At 43.8% G+C, this 15,757-nt stretch overlaps 1 protein-coding gene across 1 annotated transcript in view; it reads right to left on the bottom strand.

Moving 5' to 3' along the window:
* Positions 1-15,757, bottom strand: part of LOC126546932 (nose resistant to fluoxetine protein 6-like) — a 121,579-nt gene that overhangs the window by 45,907 nt on the left and 59,915 nt on the right. Inside the window, exons 2-5 of the mRNA XM_055062615.2 lie at positions 11,056-11,252; positions 6,792-6,906; positions 1,936-2,023; positions 801-888 (exon numbers count right to left, since the gene is read on the bottom strand). Of these exons, the coding sequence (XP_054918590.2) occupies positions 801-888; positions 1,936-2,023; positions 6,792-6,906; positions 11,056-11,252 (488 nt within the window). The remainder of the gene's footprint in view (positions 1-800; positions 889-1,935; positions 2,024-6,791; positions 6,907-11,055; positions 11,253-15,757) is intronic.

The raw sequence follows: 15,757 nt of genomic DNA, 5'->3' as shown, positions 1-15,757 counted from the left end.
GGGGTGAAGGGAAACTAATATCACCGATAGACAAATGGCTGTCTGCGTGGCTACCTCATAGCACTGAGTAAAGTATTAGGTGCTCTTAGGCTGTGAACCTAAGAGGGGTATTTTTTCCCCCGTTTTCTATCGTGTCACCTTTCCGCGCCGCCACGTCATTTTGATGTCTTCGCGCTGTGCTCTACACGTCTAATGGTAAAACGCGCATAAAGAGACCCCCTAGAAGGTGGCTTAAAGTACACAGTATGAGCGTATATCAATGGCAATTTTACTTTATTAGTAGACCTTTACAGCAAGTCGCTAATGCAATGCCAATGACAGAAAATGCACAGGCCCGGTTCTGTACAAAATGGAGATGCAGAGACCATACGAGAGACAAGGCTGCAGAGCGTATCCTGAGGTTTGAGTTTCAGGGGTGGAAATTGCATGTTCCGATAGTTATAGTTAGATCGCTGCGTGGAATACTTAGTTTAAACAGAACAACGATGGTAGTTCCGTCCGTATTGGCTGTGTAATGGCTTGGAATCAAAGCTAGAGCCTCTACGTCACCGACACCGAACCTTGCAGTTTCACCAGCGGCAGGTGCCCGTGCTAAGTCCTCCCCGAACTTACACCTACCTGTTATTTCATAATGTCGGTCTCTCCCTCTCTCTCACTCTGTCTATCTGCGTTTATTTCTTTTTTGTTCACGTTCTTTCGCACCGCGTGATTGAGAGGCCTTCGTGAAAGTGGAAGAACACACAAAACGTCCCGCGTCATCGCGCAGTATTGCGCATAGAGGAAATCCACTTGCCGCCAACTGTTGCTGTCTGCTTGACGTCTTGTGTGCAGAGTACGTCGAGTGCTGTTCCGACAATGGCGAGAAGCAGGAGAACGCCCAGGATGCAACTGCAAAAGAGTAATTGACTTCACTCGCCGGTCCAGCCCAGTCGCTATGTCGTTGCCTGGCTTAGTTCGAGGTCGCGGGACCGATCCCGGTCGCGGCGGCCGCACTGTCACCTCCCCCCCCTCTTCGCGTTCACTCCAGCTTTGTTTTTATTTGTATTTTTTCTTACTGAAATAAGTACCTAGAAAATTGATTTTATAAAAGCCAATAGAAAATTATTTTATGCGGTACTATTCGGTCAGTGAGATTAACACGGTTAACCTAGCAGGTGACACATGTGCATGAGCTGGAAGTGCTTATCAGCAGGCTGTTGGCTACGTGCTGATGGCTGTGTTTGTAATTCTAGTGTAATACTGATTGGCGCAACCAAAAGATAAGAGCCTGTATCATTTGGCAAAAAGCATGCAACGTTAAGCACAAGTAGTTAAGTATAGTTAAGTAGCGGTATACCGCCAGGCTGTATTCAGTAAAGTGAACGCTGCCAATCATGAACAAGCGTTACACGCTCGCAGCTCTGTCGTGCCAGAAGATAATGCAGACAGCGTAGTGATGCTCTGTGACCGTAAAACAAGGGTCTCTCGGCGACTCCACTTTCATCTTATCAGCCACGTATTATTGTGCTAATATGGCGCCGCCCAAAAACACCCTCACTAGAGTGTGCTGGAAATATGACATTCTAGACCACTATATACCTCACTGCCTCGGAAGACAAAAGCAGGCAAAGGTTTACGGATGGCCATTGTTCACAGAAGACTGGTGAAAGCGCCTATAGGGGGCACACGGAGGCGACTAAGACGGTCTGAAGGCAACGGAAATGAACTTCACACAGCACAGAATATAAAAGTCATAAAACAAGGCAAGTACATTGGCAAAGTGAACAGACTATTTGTCGATCAGTTGCACACATCAGAAGGAGACTACCACTTGAGCAAGCCAATTTAACGAGCGCACGGACTGCAATTTTACGCTGCTACATGGCTCTGGCGCAAGCATGCTCATGCTGTCGTATGCGTGCGTGTGTGTGTGTCAAATGGCTCATGGTGACTCACAGGACCGCAAGCTGCTCCTGGGAAAAGTTGATTGGCTCCTTGACTTGGCACGACGTCACCTTTGCCGTTATCTGGAGTTCCTGCGAAGCTGCATGCGCATCCCGCACATGCCACGCGAAGAATATCAGTTCTAACGCCCGCAAATATGCGCCGGTTTCCATAGCTAGCAGAACACTTTCAATGGATGCTCGCGGATACTCCATCGGGCGCGACGCAGCGCGATTAGTGTCGTCCTTTGGGCCTTTAAACTATATATTACAGAGTGACTTCGTTTCTTTCTCTTATTTTATTTTATGCTTCCCTGAATGACAGCTAAACCTCATCGTATGGCCTGCCTTGCGTTTCTGAACTTCTCGAGACCAGAAGGAATTCAAATGCGAAGCTCATGCAGAAAACAACAAGACAAATGCTTTAATGTTACTTCATTCGTTCCTCGCATTCTCATTGTACTGTGTTTTGCAATTAGTAAAGCCTACACTTTAAGGCAAGCCCCCGATATGGACGGTGTTTTCCAAGGGAAGCTTTCTAGGTGAACTCCCTCGGATGTTGCTGTCCTGCCGAATGGCTCACACTCAGGGCAGCACTCGTATAACGAATCGGCTCATACGAGGCCCCATCCGTTCTACCGCGGCAGATGCGTCGGTCACCGGCTCTGTTCTCTACGAAATTACGCAGTGAAACAACAAACGATACAGAAATAATTCGCTCAGCGCAATAAACATGCGCCTTCAAGCGCATAATTTCTATATTAAGGCGAAGCTTCCTACGCCTTCTTTCCAGGGGTTCTGCGAGGCTGCTAGGTCGACTTATTACCGAGTAACTTGGGACAGTCCTGGAGGTACTGCAATGTTAAACTTCTCTGATCGCAACAATGGCGCGAAGAAAAGTGGGCAGATCCCAGAGGCGGTGTAAAATCCGCGGTCGCGTGGATTACTTGGGTCGCGTCGTGGCGATTTCCGCGTCTTGCTGATTTGCCGGGCAGGCACCTGATCGCTATGTTGCTATACGCGTTCCAAAGCACTAACGGTCTTATAGCATCCAATGAACCGCTTCACGAAAGTTTCGTTTAACATAGATTGCAGCATGTGCACTGTATCTGCAGAATTTATTTTCCTTCCTCATCGCTTGCTCTTATGCTTGTCATTTCAGTACGGCCTGCATACATATATTTGTTATTCCCCATACTTACAAGCGCGATTTAAAAAAATAAACAAATAAACAATGCGTATTTCGAGTGAGAAGGAGATTTGATTCACAAAATCCGCAAGACGATGTGGGATAATATGTCGCATTTCTTGACTTATCTTCTCGTTGGTCGAGCTTTTGGTTGTGAAGTATATCGTGAATGAAGAACGGGGCAAATGGGGAGTATGGCCACATCTGATTTTGCTATCGTTTCGTACTCACATCAATATTTAAAGGCCCTTTATTGAACGGTTCTTTACTTTTCCCGAATTGAGACCTTTCGAAATATTCTGAAAATTATGGCGCGAGAAAGCTTTTCAGCGAGGTATAAATTCACAGGCATAAAAACCGCCAAATTGAATTACAGCTTGTACGCGTGATGTGTTCGTTTCGCAGAATATTTCGGCCTCAAAATTAAAGAATATTACGGTATATTGTCACATTGTAGTGGTGGTGTAGAACCAGACAGTACCAAAACTGTAGATCACTAATCTAACTCTTTGGGCGAACTTGGGCCCAGAAATGCAAGCGACACTTAAAGCACAAAGATAGCGGTGAACACAGTGGTCGATCGTCAAAATCTGATCTACGGGTCAAGTGCGTGTAACTTATTTGTGCATGACTCGTCGTACATTCCAGCATAATCGCTGGTGCTCGCGTGCCCGTTCCAGAATGTACACCACCTATTCTCGCAGTCGCTCACATTTTCGCACGTACTCGCACGTGCATCACCTTTCTTGTCGATGCAAACAGCTTCGCACATTTCTCGTGCACATTGGTCTCGGTAATGCTTTAGCAGCTTGCGCTGATTAAACAAAGACCATAATCGGCACCGGGAGCAATGACTGCAATGTGATGGCCCCCACAACCCTTCGATATTTCGCGTGTTCTTGGAGGCCGTCCCTAGTACACTGGCCAGTTGAATTAACGAGTACATGAAATGGGGAACATTGTAGTGGCAGCCAAAAGAGCGATGAATTGGGCTAGTTGGTGGCTGTTCACAGTTTTCTCTTGCGCTGTGTACTTAACGAAGAGGACGGAAACGAAGACGACGATGACGGATGGTGCGCAAACTCACAACTGGTTTATTCGTATGCTGTTACGTGTCGCATAAAGGCTAAGAATCAAATAGGCGGAGGAAATTCCTTCCTGCCCCCATTCCCTCCACCTATTCGATTCTCAACCTTTATATGACAACTCACAAGATACGAGTAAACCAAGTTTGGTTTGCGCACCATATCCGTTGTCGTCGTCTTTGTTCCTGTCCTCGTCATTAAGTACACAGCGTAAGAAGAAACTATAGTGGCAGTCAAAAAATTTGCTCGTGTGCTTCTCATCACAGTTGCAACGACAAGTACTCTCTTTGATCACTTTGTGCCAAAGATTAGGGAAATTATTTCCTACGGGGAAAAAAATGGTGCCCACCTTCTGCGCTATTTTCTTTTTTATTTTTTTCTTCTTTATGTGGAGAGGCACCCTGTGCACACATGCATCGACAGTAGTGTTCGACAAGGGAGCTTTTCTTTTTCTTTTTCCTTTTTTTTTTCTCTCTCTCTCTCTTGGGTTGGTTCGTGTGCACGCTTTTTGACGAATTCATGTCGGCTGACAGGCATTCAACGATGGCAGAGAACAAATTATCCGGAAAACCGGTCCTTTGTAGCCTACGCACATGAGGCAAACCTGCTGCTCCCAGTGTGATGATAAGACCGCGAAAAAGCAGCCTCAAAGCAAGATTTCGCAGTACCTCGCATGACCGGCTTCGAATGCGCTGAACTGCGTGCGGGAGGCCTTTCTTATAATGGGGAGGGCAGAACACATTGTCATCAACGCACATAGTCAATAGAGAAAACAATTCTAGGTCTAAGAGCCATAGATTGTCGTCGGTCGGAAACTCATCAATTAGTGACAGTGATCCTGTCATCACATTGTAAGCAACAGCTTTCAGGTGCGTAGGCTGCAAGAGGCCGATTTTCCGGGTAATTTGCTCTACGCCGTTGCTGAATTGTTGTATCTTAGCAGACATGAAACTGCCAAAAAAGCACCCCCCCCCCCCCCCAAGGCGATCCAAAAGAATAATAAAAAAGCTCCGTTGTCGCACACCACTGTCATTCTCCGTGTGTGCACAAGATGTCACAACGCACATAGAAAGAAATGTTGCACAGAAGGCGAGCATAATTTGTTTTCCCCGCCTGAAACAAGTTATCCCAGCTTTGTCAGACAGTCAAAAGAGAGGAAACATGTCACCGCAAGAAGCACGTGAGGAAATTTGTTGACTGCCGCCCCGATGCCGTGGTATGAATCCCCCTTTCATGTGGCCGTCGGTGTCGCCGCACTCCAAGGAAGTTGCGTTTCTGTCGCGTGAATTATTGGTGCTGATATTTTGCTTCGCATTTTGCATGTATGTGTTCATTTCTCTCTTTTCTTTCCCACTGGACACCTTTATGTACTGTTTCGTGGACAACAAAGTTTGTTGACAGTAACCGCTTCGTCTGTGCTCTCCTTTTGTCCCGTACTTGCGTTGTTCCTTAATTTACCTATTACACTTTTGCCCTTTTAATAAGCTACGAATAATTAATTATATTATTTAATAATTTCATTGTAAAGTAAGTCTATCAACTAACCTTGTTATTTAAATAAATTGTTTTATTTTTTACGTCATTTTAATCGCCTCCATCTCACGCACCGAACCTCGCATTTAGCCGCGTTGACATATCGACCGCTCATTGCTATCTATCTATCTATCTATCTATCTATCTATCTATCTATCTATCTATCTATCTATCTATCTATCTATCTATCTATCTATCTATCTATCTATCCATCCATCTATCTATCTATCTATCTATCTATCTATCTATCTATCTATCTATCTATCTATCTATCTATCTATCTATCTATCTATCTATCTATCTATCTATCTATCTATCTATGGTCTCAATCGTCAATGCGCTCGTATGAAACCTTCCTTTGCGTCCTTGGCATGCAACTTCACTATGATGATGACCTTCAACCAGCGTGCCACTCACTGTATCACACGCTTAAAAAGCAAAGTTCACGTAATGCGAGAAGATGTATTCCCATTGGAAATTAGGGGATTATTTCACAAAGCTTTTTGTTCGTAAATGCTGGTTCCCATTGGCCGACCGAATTCACTGATTACGATTGGCTAGCACCTGCTCTTAAGAACAGTGCTATAGCGTAAGAACTTTCTTTTCTTTAAATACAGGCCAAGCTTCGCGCACCTAGATAAGCGTGAAGTAGTGCACAGTGAACTCTTTCTACAAGCACATATAAGTGCATCAAACTTGAGTAGATATATGGAGCAGTTCCTTGCGGAACTAAGGAAGCGGCGTATGTTTGCAGCATCCTAAAGAGAAAACACGCTTGCTCACAAGCGAAAGGGCACACATTACCAAAGTGAACTTAAAATCCTGTAGCTGCTCTAAGGTTTTATTTTCTTTGCTCTTCAATGCATCGTTCGAGCACTCTCCACAAGATCCCTGTGTTTTTCATTGCAGAAGAAAGAAACATTGTACCAGCATCAGCTAAAATATTTATAACGCGAGAACTTGAACAGATAGGCCACGTAAGCAAGCTAAGAAAATGCGTTACGAAGGGCCAAAGAAAAGAAGAAAGTAAGGTTTTATTGAAAGTTGCGAGTTTCCGCGTACCTTTGGCGGCCATCTTTTGGAGGTCCTCGCCGCTGCATGTGGATGGTATGCAGACGCCCAACCTTGCGGGGAACAGCTGGAGCCAGTAGCCATTGTCGTAGAAGAAGGTCAACACCTGTACCGCCGCGGGAGCGAGGCATTTTGCTTTGTTCGATCGTTCGGCTTCGTGTTGTTTCCTGGTCAAGTACACCAGCGTAGTGTTTGCATTTCTATACGCTACTTTTCTCTTGCTTTCGTGCCCAATTCTAGACGCCTCACCTCTTTTCCCAACAGACACATCGAAAAAGCCAAATGGATCCAAACTTTAAAAAAAAGAAGTGGCTAGTCTTCAATTACGGTATTATTTACGCATCGAAATGTCGAGTGTATCCTAGCGTACGAACTTGCAGTGAGGCACTGGTGTTCGAAGAAACTGCAAGTCATCGCAATGTTTAAATCGAAAAACGTGGCAATGCCTCTCCTCGCTTAACAAGTATACTACTCTCTCGTTCTGATACAAGGTGGCATTCATGAAAAAAAAAAACATTTTGATGCTGTGCGTTTGTGCGAAATGGCGGTTCCTCCGGACTGAGAATTGTCATATCGAGGCCCATAAGTCTGATGATCGCAGGGTCTTTTGGATAAATACGGAATCTGATCTTCGCGTATTCACAATTGACACTAATTCGCGCAGTTTATCTTTCCTGTTTCATAATCTTTGTTATATATCACATAGCCCTGCTTTCACCTGAGGAAACAAAATCGTTGCTCTCTAATCCTGCCTGTTTGTTACTGCATATCAATGCGCGTAGTTTGCGCAAAAACCATAACAGCATTGCTGCCTACTCTAAATCACTGTCTTTTTTCTTTCATTTCTGTGTGTTACTGAAACGTGGTTATAGGCTCTTGTGATGGCAATCTGTATGGCTTTCGCTCGTACAATCCATAATATTGTCACCGTGATTCTGGTTGCTACGACGGCTCAGCTATATTTAAATCGTCTGAAATTAAGTACATGAGTAGGTTTGACTTGTCTTTAAATCTTTTGAACTGTGAATCCGTGTGGATTGAGGCTATCGTGTCCCTTCCTGCAATCTTAATAATTTCATCATTGCATGGATTTACCGCTCGCCATCTTCATATATCCCGGATTTCCTACGTATTTTTCCCGCAGTACTCAATATAATATCTGCTGAAAACTAGGAATTTGTGCTGATCGGTGACATGAAAATTAATTTATCGGACACATAACAACACCACAATAGCTTATAGTGATTGCTTTCTTGGTTTCGGGCTTGAGTCACTAATTTCATCCCCTGCGCGATTTTCAACCAATGGAAATGGTTCTCTTCTTGACCACGCTTTAAGCAATATGACACCAATGGCACGCGCAGGCGTCATTGATGTGCTTATCATTGATCATCTTTCCGTACTTGTAACTTTCGCCGCAAACCTACCTCGCTATAACACGTGCCATTTTACTTCTAGCTTAAATCAGGACTAACTTTATCAGTACGATTCATGGCACCGACTGTACTTCCATTGGCAACTTGCGTGATCCTGAAAGAGCACGAGAATTTCTGCTCCTTGTTTCTTAAAGCAGTGTATGCAAACACGAAAACTGTCAAATGCAATAAAATATTTAAATTTCCTCATAATCCCTGGTTAACAAAAGGTTTGTTAACTAGTATGCGAAAGAAAGATAATCTATGCAGGAAAACTAAAAAACAGCCATTCAATGTGGGTGTAAAACTTAGGTATAAAGAATATAGTAATTTTTTCAATAACCTTCTAAAAAACTAAAACAAGTTTATTATGCAAAATAATTTTGTAAGACAAAAGATAACCCCAAGAAAAAAAATGGAAACCTTTCAATGACTTCTTGAATAGACCACAGGTTAGTAGAATAATTGACAAAATAAATTATAAACGACAAGTCTACACTGAGGCATCCGGCATTGCTAACGCGTTTAGTGATTACTTCTATGAGATATACGATAATAAGCCTGTAGCTTCACCGTATCTTCTTACACGTCGTAACCATTCATTTTTTCTCTTCCCTGTCACCCCTGATGATGTGTGTTCTACAATCCTAAATTAAAGAAAACTCTAGTGTTGAGTTAGAGAATATTTCTCCTTATCACTTAAAGTTCGCTGCTTCATATATTGCGGAAGTATTAAGCAACATAATAATCTCATTTATAAATGTGGTACCTTTCCGAGCTCACTTAGGAAGGCCAGGTTAATTCCGGTGCATAAAAAAGGTGATATTACAGAGGTCCTAAACTATCGCCCTATCTCTATTCTGTCTTCAATTAGCAAAATTATTGAAAAATTATTTTTTAAACGTATTAACAAGTACCTTAACAAATTTAAGTTGTTAAAGTATTGTCAATTCGGTTTCCATGCAGGTAGTTCAACCAATTTAGCTTTACTGTCATTAACCGGTTTCTTAAAGTCTTCCATCGACAACGGTGATTTCGACGGTTCTGTATTTATTGATTTTACTAAAGCCTTTGACACCGTTAATCATAATATTTTATTTACTAAACTAGAATCATTGGGTATATCTGGTCCACCTTTAATTTTAAAAAAATACTTGATTGCTAACAATCAGTCTGCATTGGTGGCGTTTGTTCAAATGTTAAGATCATTAATCAAGGTGTATCGCAGGGCTCAATACTTGGGCCTTTATTGTTTTGTATCTGCATTAGTGATTTACCTGATTGCATCAATCTTCCTAAATTTGTGCTTTATGCTGATGATACCACCATTTGCATGTCACATAAATTGTTAACAACGCTATTCACTAAGCTGAACAATGAATTGACCAAAGTTATTCAATGGTGTTCTTTAAACAACCTAATTTTGAACCCCCTTAAAACTCAGTTCATGATTTTTTAAACATCTCAAGAAGTTCTCCCTTATCTACGGCAAGTATCCATAGGCCATCATTTAATCCCAGTGGCTGACTGTGTAACTTTCCTTGGTATAAAATTAGACCCTACCTTGAAGTTTAATAATCATATTGCTTATGTTAAACAAAAAACTGTTTTTGGTATAAGAGCTCTCATTAAATCTCGTCAATTTTTTCTGTTCACGCCTTATTGTCTTTATACTTTGCCTTCATACATAGTCATATCACATGTGGCATTACTTCGTGGGGAAATACATATGCCACCTTTCGTCCATACAGCACATTCATAATCGGGCCATTTGCATTAATACCAATAGTTCTTTTTACTCTAATGCTTCTCTGCTCCTTCAGGCTAACTTCATTCTTCCTACATCTGGCTTGTTTGAATTTCATTTACTTATCACTCTATTTAAGTTACTTAACAAACAGCACGCGTGTCAATTAATAGATTCTAGGTTGCTCACAAATACCAATAACGCTATAGGTTTGCCCATAATCACAACTTTCTATTACCTAAATACAACCCGAACTATGGCAAAACGACTTCCTCCCTCTCGGCTATTAAATTGTGAAATGACTCACCCGATGCCCTTAAATTAGCATTTTTGCATGCATTCAAATATGAACTTCAAATTTTCCTTTTGTATAACTAGTTGTCCTGATTAATTTGTATATAAAGTGTGCACTTCTTAAATAGGTTTATACAATTTAGATAGATGATGTGCGAATTTTTTTTTTTTTTTACATGTATCACTCCTTGTATAAGAATCGAATGTATTCCTTTTCATTACTTCGTTCACTTTTTATTTACTTGTAGATTGCATAATTTTACACTGCTGTATGAATTAATCATTTTGTACCAATATTCTTGTTAACCGGAGTTCCCGCTGCAGTCGTTTGACTTTGGGACCCTCGCCTGTGTGCTACTAACAACCAACTGTGTATCTTGAATGAACAATAAACTGAAACTGAATACTAACAGACCACTCGGTTATGGCAAATCAGTTCTGCAGGAATTCACAAGGTGGATGAAGTTTTCACAAAAGAGAAAACATTTTAACTTCATGCTACTCTAGGGTCGATGACCATTTATTTTGTTCCTTTCAGACCATCTAGATGATGACCGTAGATGAGTACGCTAAGATGCACGCGCATGCAGCCAATGTGGAGCCAATCTTAAGTCTCACTAATTGCTTCGAACAACAGCTGCCGACGAGCTTCGGTTCAACTGACTCAGCCAATGTCCGCAGGTATAAACCTGATGCGTACGTCTGCAGCGCCCGCATTAAATGTTGTGGAAAAGCCGGTGATGAAAGTTGCCACCGTTTCGAATAGGAATGATCCAATAAATAAGTCAATTTGGCTCACCGACTCGCTGTCCTCGATAATGTCAGCGGCGTTGGCACTCGGCCTGGGCAAGTCCCTGAGCCAGAGCTCGAGGTTGCAGAACTTCCCGCGGAAGGCGTCCCCCTCCGCGGTGATTCCCAGGCACTGGTCGAAGTGTCCAAAAGAGGCCGCCGTGCCAGACATCACGCCGTTCGGGATCTTGCCAGAAGAGTCCACCACTGCGGCGTTGACAAAGCAAATGTCTAGTCCCACCGCTTTTATAGGAAAGAACTTGTTTTGGTTTGGTTGCTCTGTTCGTGTTGTTTTACGTAATTACGAGCTACAACACCAGGCAGTTGTATCTGCCTGGTAACTGCCGGTTATCGTCAAACGCTTATGAAATAATTATTTAACATTTTTAATTATGAACAGTAGGTCAAACAGAAGACCTGGAGAACGATGTAAGAACTACCGAATCAGACAGCTTGCAAAGCTTAGAATGCTGCCATTAATATTTTAATTTTATTCTACGTCGCAGCCTACGTGACAAAAAATAAGAACTCGCAGATCATCAAAGAAGCGACCACAAAGAACATGTTCAGGTTTATGATGTTAACTGATTTTCTTGAAATACAAGCCAATACAGCATAACCGTACAATGCGATATAATAGGATATATGGCTTATAAGAACGGCTGCATGATCGTGTACCAGGTGTACTTAGTTGTCTGAAGCGCATAAATGGCAAGTTTCACAAAGATACTAACCAGTGACATTTGGATAATTGGCTTTAAATTCTGGAATTCATGAGTAACGTTATTGCCGGGCTGCGTCTCGCCATCCAAAGCAAGCCCAATGTTTTAGCACTGTGCTTATCACAATGTTGTCTCGAAACATCCAGGCTCAAATCTGACCATCAGTTCACCTAATTACGCAGTCAGAACCGAAAACCACTCCACCAAGCAGTTCTCTATCGCCTGCCTAAGTCACGCTTATGCAGGGCCTGTATAAATAAAAATGAAATTCTGGGGTATTACGTGCCAAAATCAAAATATGAATATGAGCTGATTATGAGGTACGCCGCAGTCTGGGACTCCAGATTATCTAATCACTTCTGAAAAATAGCTTCCCATTATGTACACCTAGCAAAATAGTACCCCAGCCGTAAGCATCATAGCTACCATAACCACTTGGTACAAAATTACTAAGCGCTTAACTTCAAACGTACTGTTTGCGTTGCAAAATGTTGCGCGGTACTCGCAGCTCTGGAGCAAGAGCGGCCGCCAGTGGTCTGCATCGTAACATTTTATTCCGTTCAGTAGCGCAGACTTCTGCGATATGCGAACAGCTGGAAGCAGATGGTCACAAGTGCATGTATCTTCAAACTTTCAACTACGGACATTTCCATGCCCAAGATGGCATCTTCATTCGAGGACTGTATTTGACCACTTCGTATAAGAAACCTGCTTAGTGAGCCATCTTAGCCCTATTTCTCCCACCCTTACTTCTCCAAATAGTCCTCAAATCATCATTTAAATACTTTTTTTTTTTCTCCATCTCTTCTTGTTATCATCGAAGGTCAACGACCAACGACCATGAGTGCATGCCGTTTTGCTTGCCTCATGTTTCCTTTCTGCGTTGATGGGTTCGTTTTTTATTTTATTTTTTCCGCTAAAAACTAACTCGTGTTTATAGTAACTGATAGCGGATAAGCACGGTGAAGGTCAAACTGCGCGCAGAGGACATAGCAGTCGTTACTTGTTCTGTTTTGTCGGCGCCTGTGTCAAATATCCTGTGACTTCATATATCCGAGCGCATGGTGATGTGCGCGGAAGGAGAATGCACGGAAAGCGGCTCTGCACGGCTGCACTGCGCTTTTGCCCGGCGCCAGGACAGCGATACATGGTTCTCGCGACATCCGCCAATATCGCGGTTGATTGGCAGAACGCGCTTACTAATTGCGATAGAAATTACACGGACATTCCACGCGCATGTTTGCCGACGGCATTGACGTGATGTTCCGTACAAAGTCCAGGGGCGATAGCACCGTCGCCGCGCGCCGTATGCTGTATGTACGACTGAAAGCGCGCGAGGGGAGTCGACGATCGCGGCTCAATTTGGAGCCCGCAAGGACAGAAAGTTGAGCGGAAACGCGCAGTCTCTCGTCTCGCGAAAAACCATGGAGGGATTGGAGGTAGGGAGGGGTGGGGTTGGTGGTGGTAGAAACATTTTATTCACGAAGTTAATAAGAGAGTTGCTTGCTGTGCGCCTGAGTGGCAGCCCCTATTCCGGGACGCCATTGGAGATGGCCGCTGCCCGGGCGCGCGCCACCAAGGAACGTTGAGGGAGGGCAGGCGGCGTGGTTTTCCAGCAGCAGCTGCGTATTTCGTGACCGCGCGCAAGGGGAACCGACGATGACGGTTCAATCTGGGGGGCGAGGGAGGAAAGCGTTCTACTCCGGCCGCAACTGCGTACTTTGCGCAGCCGCCCGCCTCGCGGCCGCCATATCGCGAAAGCGACCTGCAGACGACTCATACCTTTGTACGTGCTGCGTTCTTGGCGCTCAGTTTGCGTTGAAGCAGCAGACAGCACGAGGGTCATCTCGCTCGCTGCTGCTGCCGCGCTTCGTCATGCCAGCGTTTTGACAGTGAGGTCCGCAGTCATCGAGAGCTATGTGATCATGTTTGGCTGTGCGCAACGACATCATGCGTGTGAATTTAGTTAGTAAGCGAATGTTTCCAAGTTTATACGACCGATCAAACTACTATCCTTACTTCGTATAGCTGTCTACTAATTTACTAACGCAATCGATGCTTCGACTGTCGCGCGAAACTGCGACTTTTTTGTATTCGTGCTTGTTCGTCCCGCCCCCTCCCTACCATCTCTCACACTCCACTGACCAGAAGGTCTGCAGTTTACCGACAGTGACCGTTTTTCTCTTTGTTTTCCTTTCGTAACGTACCGCACAGCCATGACGGAGACCGCGTATAAATGTGGCAAGAAAAGAAAGACATGGTCACAAAATAATACAAGCCTCCCATATATACGTCCACATAAGTTTATTTAATAAAAGGAAAGCACTGCGCTGTCCAATTTGACAACCAGAGATCAAAGTGAAACATTATGCATCTATAGTGTCGGTAGAACTTGCGGGATTTGCTTGTGGGAGCATGAGAAAAAAAAGGAAGGGAATCTGAACGGCGTAAGGATGTTATTCCAGTCACATTCTGCATCTGCGCGTTGTCATTCGTCCAAACGGAGCCCCGCAGACGTTATCGCCGTGTAGGTCCGTGAAGGGAGAGGTGAGGAGATATGTGTGAAATCTAATCGAAACAGGTGAATAATTTGAATTATACCTGTCCTTGTTTCTTATGGTTTTACTACAGAATTCTTCCTCTCTTTTTTTTTTTACTTTTTGCTCACTTTCCTGGCGTTCGGACGTGGCTATCGGCACCGCGCGCTTCAATTAAGCGTAGACGCATGCGCTCACGTGTTCTTATTCTTCCACGGCTCGTCCTTCGGACCAGTTACCTGCATTGTGCTATATATACGTATACACGGCACGACACAGCGGCCCTGGGCACAGCGAGATAGGGAGACAGCTCTTCCTTGTACTCGACAGTGTCTTGAGCCTGGAGCTTGCGAACATGTCAGGTGCCTGTCAGCGGCCGGCTGGAAGCGTCATTGCAATTTTTTCTCGTTGTTGGAGCTCGTGTTGCCGGCCGTCAGACCGGTGCGTGCGTGCGCAGGGGTAGGTCCTGTACACGCTGCGAAGAGCTTTTTCGTCTTTCCCACTCAACACTGCACCTCTCAAGGGCCCAGTGTTTCTTTTCTTTATCACTTTTCGTTGTCTTTTTCCTCGCAGACCACGGGATTCGCTCTTGCTTTTTTTGCTGCGTCTATGCCGAGCTTGTGCCCTTCCGGTATTTTGTGTGTACGTGTGACAAACGCTATTACAAGCCCACGCCTGTCCTGCAGCGCGAGAAAAAAAAAATTATTTAAGGTCCGTTCGCAAAAGAATCTCGCACGCTACGGCAGTTCTATAACAATGGGAGTCGGTGACTCGTTATAGCGAACGTACTGTTAGTGAAGGGGCCCTTTTAACAGCTGTTACGAAGCAATATCTGTGAATACGGCCCTCAGAAGCACATTTTTTTATCACCCCCACCTTCCCATCATAAGAAGAAAAAAAAGCAGTGTGTAAGGGACACAGGACGGAAGTTTCACTTGCACGAATGGCGCAGTTTGATGTTGAATTTATTTTCATGAGTATTACACACAAAACACAAGTAAAGTATAAATGCACAATCGGAGGTGCCGGAGTAAAAACTGTCGGGGGGACCTCTTAACAGGAACCAAATAAGGTTTAGTACAATTGTGGCAACAGTAGTAGCAGGCTTCCTCATACAAAGGTTGTGTTCATAAAAAAATTAAAAGAAAACTCTGCAAACGCTTAGAATCGCGCTTGGGACGCTCCTGTTCTACTCTTATTTATTTTCATCTATTATGAATTTATATATCTTATTTATTTTTGCCTTTGCTGTCTGTACGCTTTTTCATTCTGTTTTCCTTTCCTATTTTTTTTCTCCCGCTTGGGTGTAGCAGTGTGCCCGACCGTTACAACACAATTATTATCGACCCCAGCAGAAACCGGTGCTTAATGCTAGCAAATTTCACTGTTTAACTGTGAGCCTCATTGCGAACAAATAAACAATGACTGCTCGCAACTGTGCCAGTTGAACTCG

This window comes from Dermacentor andersoni, chromosome 1 (assembly GCF_023375885.2).
Source record: "Dermacentor andersoni chromosome 1, qqDerAnde1_hic_scaffold, whole genome shotgun sequence".
In the NCBI taxonomy this organism is placed as follows: Eukaryota; Metazoa; Arthropoda; class Arachnida; order Ixodida; family Ixodidae; genus Dermacentor; species Dermacentor andersoni.
This window is presented reverse-complemented; position numbering and strand designations above follow the sequence as displayed.